The sequence below is a fragment of the Neurospora tetrasperma genome (assembly GCF_000213175.1).
Source record: "Neurospora tetrasperma FGSC 2508 unplaced genomic scaffold NEUTE1scaffold_8, whole genome shotgun sequence".
Lineage (NCBI taxonomy): Eukaryota > Fungi > Ascomycota > Sordariomycetes > Sordariales > Sordariaceae > Neurospora > Neurospora tetrasperma.
In genome coordinates this window covers 1-7,393 of record NW_009799106.1, presented here as the reverse complement: position 1 = coordinate 7,393, position 7,393 = coordinate 1, and the positions used below count along the sequence as shown (strand labels likewise).

Below are 7,393 nucleotides of genomic sequence, written 5' to 3'. Positions count from 1 at the left end.
GGGGGTGTGAAAGGTTTTGGGAAAAGAGCCTGGTTGATTTTAATGTTCTCTTGTAGCTTATTAGCTGTTATGTAATGATGTATGATTAGACGTATGTCAACGATGGGCACATATTTTTTTATACGGAGTGTCATATACTGAAAATTATACATGGTCTTGTATTTCTACCCCAGAGCAATGATAAAAAGAGATGAGTGCTACCGTGTACATTTTGGTGTGTGTGCTATCATGCCGTTGACTACCGTTCGTGATTCTGGCAAGGCCGGGTGGAATTCGTCGTGGTATATCAATATGGAGAGGGGAGCTGATTCCCAATCCCAATGTGCTGGGTGGAAGAAATGAAGTGGCCTGATAGGCGGAGGTGAGTGGTCATTGAGGAAATTGAATAGGTTTATTCACGATGGGCATAGAAAATGATGTAGTTTTAGTATTGATAGTCATGGGCCAGAGGCTGCATTGCTTGATTATACCTACTTTGTCGTATGGTATTGCAAAAACTGACTCCACTTTGTAAGGCGTGTCTTTCGAGTTAAATACTTGACAAAGAGCTGAGAGATCTGAAGAAGTACTTGCCTCGAGAGCCACGATGCTTGTGTACATGTGACGGTGATGATTCACCTTAATTCCGTTTCTGTTACGTTCGGTGTTTTAGTATCGTCCTTATATTTAAGCCTCTTTTGGGCTGTTTTTTTCTCTGATTGCATTCTTCCGCCACTACCGAGAGATACATGTTTCTGGTTGCACAGTAAGCTACACAACAACCGGATCATCGCCTCCGTGAACTCAGAAGATCCCCTAATACCTCTCCATAATCCAGTTCCTCCTCTCCTCCTCTCCCATCTCCGCCAAGAAAGCCATCTCAAACTCCTTGACAGCACAATATCTCTCCACCACCTCCGGTCCGAGAAACTCGACAAGCTTCTCATCCCCTTTCAGCGCTGTCAATGCCTCCTCCACGCTAGCAGGCAACATGTCCGTCACCTCCAACTCCGCCCGATCATTGGGCGTCAGTTTCGCGGGATCAATCTCGCAGTCTCCCCAGATTAACTTCTCCCGTTCCATGTACCCGTGGATACCAGACAGTAGCACGGCAGCCATGGCGAGGTAAGGATTGGCCAAACCGTCCATGGCCTTCAACTCCCAGTGTGAGCCCTCAATTTTGCGGAGAGGGGTCTCTCGATTCTGAGTGCCCCAGGTCACCCAGCGGCCACCGGCCCAGGCACCATCTTTGAGGCGTTCGAAGGAGGCGGGGTTGGAGTAGGTGAAGGCGGTGATGGCGCGAAGGTGCTTGAGGATGCCAGCATAGAAGGGTTCGTACACTTCCGGCTTGTCGCCGCCGGGTGAGGAGATGCTCATGTGCGTGTGGGAGGCGGTGCCGCATGCGGTTGGGAAGGGTTTGGGATGGAGAGTGACTTTGTAGCCGGCAGCGGTGGCGAGGGCAAACATGACATCGCGGGTGTGGAGGAGGGTGTCGACGGCTTGGATGGGCGGGCAAGGAGGAAGGATGAGCTCGAACTGGCCCGTTGCGGACTCGGCATGGATTTGCTCGACGTAGATGCCCATTGAGTCGAGAGCATGAACTATGTCGCGCAAGAGGTTGGCCACCTTGGGGTCGGCAAAGTAGCGAGACACAGACCAGGCGTGACCATCAGTGACCAAGGTGCTGAAACGACCCGATGCTTCTGCTGGGCGGTGTTTGAACGGATTCAAAGAGTTCAAAGACAGGGTTGCCGAGGTATCGGTACCCTCTACTCTTTCGAGCAAAAGGAATTCAATCTCGAACCCAAGCAAGAAGGTTAATCCGTTCTGAGCGCCCAAGTCAACGGCCTTCTGCAGTAGTGACCGGGGACACAGGGCAACGGGGGCACCGGACTTCTCCCGGAACTCGCCATACATGCTCACATGTCCCTCGGTAGGACCAGGGCGAAGCGAAGAAAAGTCCGGGTGCAGGCGATACTCTCCAATAGGAGCGATGGAGGGGACAAGATGATCGTTCTGAATGAGACCAAACACGGCTTTTGCGATGGAGATATCGGTTGGCTGACCTTGGTCAAGCAGGGTCTTGAACTTGCGGAAGGGGATCATGCGCATTCGCGGGGTTGCAGTGTAGTCGTTCCAGCATATACGGACAAAGTCAGGAGGCGGTTGGTCCTTCAGGAAGAGTTGGAAAAGTTCAAGGTCGCTTGCGTAGGGTCCGACCTCGGCACCGGGCTCTTCATCGAGCTCCATAAAGTCTATTTCAAGATGGTAGAGCTTATTGGAGTTTCGGAAGAGGATGTCCTGGGCGAGGTCGATGGCGGCTTTGTAGCCAATGTGGCCTTTGCGGACGTAGTTAGTAAGTACCTGGTGATCATTATTAGCCTTGGTCTTCTGCAGCTACATTTGTCCAGCTCACATTTGTAAACACCTCACGCATCTGGGTGACGGCAAGCAGGTAGGTCTCGGGGAACCAGTGACCATCTGTACTCCACAAGATCTTTGACCAGGGGCAAAGCTCGAGGATCTGTCGTAAGACCTGCTCCTGGCCATCTTCACTAACACATGGGAAGACCTCGCCGATATCCGCATAGACATGCTCATAGACAGTGGCAAGATAACCCACTTCTCTCATAAAGGGGTATCCCGCATGAAGGAGTACAATGGGCACAGTTGGATAGGCGCGGATGAAGTTCTGCAGATGGGCTGGGGATGACTTGGCAAGTATAATGTCATTGTCGCCCAGGCCGGTATGGAACTGAATAGGCTTCTTCTGCTTGGATGGGCTATCGCGGATCAACATGGCCGTACGGTGAACAACCAAGTCGTTGAGAGCGGCCACTTGTAGCTTGGCAAAGTCCAATAGGGCAAAGTTGGAAATGATGTCGGCAAAGGCAGCACGAGCTTCAGCCTCGTTGACGGTGCTGGCGACTTGCAAGCCGGTACGGTAGCAGATGACGGACTTGAAGGCCACCACATCGGGATCGTCAATGGCTTCGTTGATGATGGTGTCCAACTCGCCAATCCAATCGTCGTAGGCATCGTTCAAGACATCCTGGCCGGTCCTTGGCGAAGCATCACAGGTCTTTCCAATTCTCTTGATGATATCGGCAGCCACCTTTTCGATACGCACAATTCGCTTGCACTCGCTACGGGTATAGTCATTGTGCCAGACCATGTCCTGGGCATCGTCTCCGTCGTCGAGCCCATCGTCAAGGAGCAATGTCTCAATGCCGTCCAGACACTGGGCGGTCCATTCCAAGGGCGAATCGATGCGCTTCTGCTCAATGGCGGCGACGACATCCTCCCATGTGTTGTTGCAGTTGAGCATTCCAGACAGCTGTCGGACGGCACGCAGATGGGGGAGTGAGTGGATGGCGGAGTGGACAACATCTCCATTGTGTGCCTCGGAGGTGATGGACAGGAGAGGGTGTTTGGCGAGGGCTTCAAGCTTCAGGAGAGGATGGGCATGGTGGTCGATGATGGGCGTGATGCGGATGGCGCGAGCAAGAGCGTCAAGTTGCGAGGGTGTCGCCGACGAGCGAGCACCAACCCAGGCTGTGTTCATCTTGAGAGGTTGGTGGCCGTCCGTCCGTCTGTGAAGATGGTTGCCGGTGATGGTTGTTGTTGTTGTTGTTGTTGTTGTTGTGATTAGTGTTGGATGTTTGGGTGAAAAAGCAGGCTGGTCGACTGTCGTGGTTTTGTTACGAAGCTCTGACGCTGAGGGGTAACAGCTGGAGCTGGAGCTGAAGCCAAGATCACGATCCGTCCCATCATCTCCATCTCCCACATTGCGCTATGTCTCTTTCTTACCTCGGAGAGACGTGCATTAGCAGGTGGATTCGCCTTCGTTGTTGTCACGCAGCAGAGCGATGCACAAGAGAGGGGAACCTCAAGTTACCTAGGCAGGTGAGATTGTCGACGGACATCTTGGGCGAACCAATGCCTGGCGTTGTACGCGACAACGGTGAAGAGGGACAGCAAGACTCAAAACTGCTGAAGTCTCTAAGGGGTGAGTTGTCGTAATGTAGTGTACATATCTGATAGAAAGATGGACAAGGAAGACCACCTACCCTGGGCTTGGGGTTCCCGCTCTGGGGTCTACACTACACTAGGATTCCAGCTCCCCCGCGTGGGGTTGGAACCAGTAACCTCCGCTTGCTCCACTTTCCACAGTCTGACCCTAACCCTGGATATGGGGGTAGCACGGCTTGCACGGGTAGCAACGAAGGGAAGCGGAAAAAGTGCCCGCTTTCAGCTGTCGACTGCGTCTTTCATTCGCTGACCCATATCGCAGAACTGTTTCTCTTGTCTGTCCGGGATTGAAATGACTGACCAACGACAGAGCCAGGACAGCGTCTTGTGCCCTTGAGCTTGTTGATCATCGTGTCCTTGGCAGGAGATCGCCAAGCAAGCCGAGTCCGGCACAAGCGTGGCGAGGAAGCTTGTTTTCTGAAATTTCTTCAAAATACAAATTCAGTAAGAATTGGAAGGTTGAGGAAACACGATGGGATTCACCAACTGCTCCCGTGTCGAGAAATGTCGAGTAACAACCAACTTACCATCAAACCTAGATACATACTATAGTAGATGACGGGATCACCTCACGTTGGTTCTGTCTACACTACACTACCTATCGGCAGAAGAAGCAATCAACTTGATCAAACCGACCCACCTTGCTAGTGATATGCCCTGTTCCTGACATGAGTGTTAGACATGCGTCATCCGCCCTCGTATTGTGTGTGTTGCGTTCCTAGTACATACTAAATACTACCCTGGTACCTTAGAATCATCACATCCTGTTTATCCCATCGATCCATTGTTGTTGCCCATCCCATCCGGGCGGGCACGGCATCTTCTCGTCGGCAACAACACGGATGTAGTAGCTATCACACCGGCAGAACCACTGGCCATCGCACAAAGGCACTGCACTGCCACTGCAAACCTCCTCTACTGAGGTAGGTTGATAACCGGTGGAGCAGTAGTAGGGTAGCACTTACAACGAAACTTTCTCCCAAATCACCTACCCGCTCCCTCCCCATCCATTACCTGCGTCCTTACCACAGCAACGAACCTCAAAGCCCGATAACCGATGCTCGCCATCTAATCCAAAACCAACCAACACTCATCAATCACCACGCTCGTTTCTTTGATTTCGGTTTCTAGTCGCTCGCTATTGTCAGCACACCATCATCATGCTTTCGCCATTACCACGGCTTGCCGCCGTCGCCCTTGTTGGGGTTGACCTCGCAAATGCCGCCTATAGTATCGCGACAGTCGGTACGCTCGTTTATCCCCGAAACGCAGAAAATGGCATATGAGTGCTGACAGACGTGCGCAGCCGACATCAAAAAGACATCAGCCGACATCGCATTCGACATGATGCAATACTACAAAGGGAACTTGACGGGACAAACACCAGGAATCCTCCCCGGCCCTCCTCCAGCCGGTGATTACTACTGGTGGGAAGCAGGCGCAATGTGGGGGGCTTTGATCGACTACTGGAGATTCACTGGCGACGCGTCATACAACGATGTTATCACCCAAGCCCTCCTCTGGCAGGTTGGCCCAGGTCAGGACTACATGCCACTCAACGTGACCGCATCCCTAGGAAACGATGATCAGGGCTTCTGGGGAATGACGGCCATGACAGCCGCCGAAAACAATTTTCCCAATCCACCAGCCGATCAACCACAGTGGCTGGGCCTCGCCCAGGCTGTCTTCAACACACAGGCAAACCCCGATAGACACGATAAAACCTGCAATGGTGGCTTGCGCTGGCAGATTCCCCCGCTCAACAACGGATACAACTACAAGAACAGCATTGCCAATGGTTTGTGACAACAGCACTCGCTAAATCTTGTGGATCTTGAGTTGACCCAACATGGTACAGGCTGTTTCTTCAACCTCGGCGCCAGACTGGCGCGCTACACCGGAAACAAGACATACGCCGACTGGGCCGAAACGACGTGGGACTGGATGAGGGGTGTCGGGCTCATGGACGACAATTACAGCATTCACGACGGCGCTCACGTCGAAACGAACTGCACCGATATCAACAATGCTCAGTTTTCCTACAACTCTGGCGTCTTTGTCCTCGGCGCCGCCCACATGTACAACTATGTTCGTGCTCTACACACATGCCGTTTTGTTTATCGCCCCTAGACTAACACTATACAGACCGACGGCTCCCCCGTCTGGAAGGACCGCCTCGATAAGCTCCTCAACGCCACCCTCGTCCGCTTCTTCCCCGACAATATCGCCTTCGAGCCCGCCTGCGAAGACCAAATGAGCTGCACAACCGACATGCTCTCCTTCAAGGGCTACGTGCACCGTTGGCTATCCATCACCACGCAAATCGCGCCGCATACGGCCCCCGTCATTCTGCCCGTGCTAAAGACCTCGGCCGAAGCCGCTGTCCAAACGTGCACCGGCGAACAAAACGGCCGCATGTGCGGGTTCAGCTGGAAAAAAAAGAAGTACGACGGCAGTCACGGGGTGGGTCAGCAGATGAATGTCCTGGGAGCGGTTTCTTCCTTGTTGATTGAACAACCCGGAAAGGCCCCGGTGACCAATAGTACCGGTGGAACCAGCAAGGGGAACCCGAATGCCGGGAGCCAGAGCGACAGCTTTACGCATGATAAACCGGTGACGACGGCGGATAAGGCGGGGGCGGGCATTGTGACGTTTCTGTTGGCGGCTTCGACGTTGGGCACGTTTGTGTGGATGGGCATTGGTAAATAGGAAGGCCAACCCCATACTACTCGCGAGGAACGTCCACAAGGCAGGAAGATCTTGGTGCCGAGGGGAAGGTTGCGGAAGATGAAGAGAGATGAGGGGCACACGATTGGGAGTGATGATACTTTGGTTGAAGGAACCGAAAACGTGGGGAGGGTTTGAGGATGGATTGACGGCTGGGTGGGAGGTCTCTTTTTCCTTTATCTTTTTCTTTGGAGTCGCGATAATTTCGCAGACCAAAGGGTGTCTGTTTTTGAGAGGACTCCGATGTCACATTTTTCATTTTGCAGGGAGTTTCGCGTTAGCAGGCAGGGTTGGCAAGGCGTTCTCGGTTCACATGATGTTATGAGTTATGATTCAGGTGGGAGGAAACATAGAGCATGATAATTGAAGAACTGAAGGAAGTTGACCTATCGAGAAAATTGTTGACTTGCTGTCCGTGAAGGTCTCGAGCTAAAGCGCATTTTCTTGCTTACATGGTATTCACTTCGTTTGGGGATGTACTTCACGAATTATGGCTGTCTAGATCGTGATCCCCTAGTCAAGGCTCGTATACTCAAATCACAGATGTAAAAATGCCCCTCTCAGCGTCCCTACTTATACCGTCGAACAATATCCAAGTCTCTTCTATCCGGCTGCCGTACCCACCCACCCGTGATCGTCTTATGACCGCCCCCCC

The 7,393-nt window shown here is 52.6% G+C and overlaps 2 protein-coding genes across 2 annotated transcripts; one reads left to right on the top strand and one right to left on the bottom strand.

Annotated features, from left to right (window-relative positions):
- Nucleotides 1–639: 639 nt before the first annotated feature.
- Nucleotides 640–3,598, bottom strand: NEUTE1DRAFT_69931 (uncharacterized protein; the record flags this gene model as incomplete). The annotated part of the gene is made up of 2 exons (XM_009856535.1): nt 640–2,343; nt 2,396–3,598. 2 exons carry the CDS (start codon nt 3,542–3,544, stop codon nt 796–798), a joined length of 2,697 nt encoding a protein of 898 aa, XP_009854837.1.
- Nucleotides 3,599–5,085: 1,487 nt separating this feature from the next.
- Nucleotides 5,086–7,130, top strand: NEUTE1DRAFT_118355 (uncharacterized protein; the record flags this gene model as incomplete). Its single annotated transcript, XM_009856534.1, has 4 exons — nt 5,086–5,256; nt 5,318–5,809; nt 5,870–6,099; nt 6,157–7,130. The coding sequence occupies 4 exons, from the start codon at nt 5,172–5,174 to the stop codon at nt 6,718–6,720; spliced, it is 1,371 nt and encodes a 456-aa protein (XP_009854836.1).
- Between the last annotated feature and the right edge of the window lie 263 nt (nt 7,131–7,393).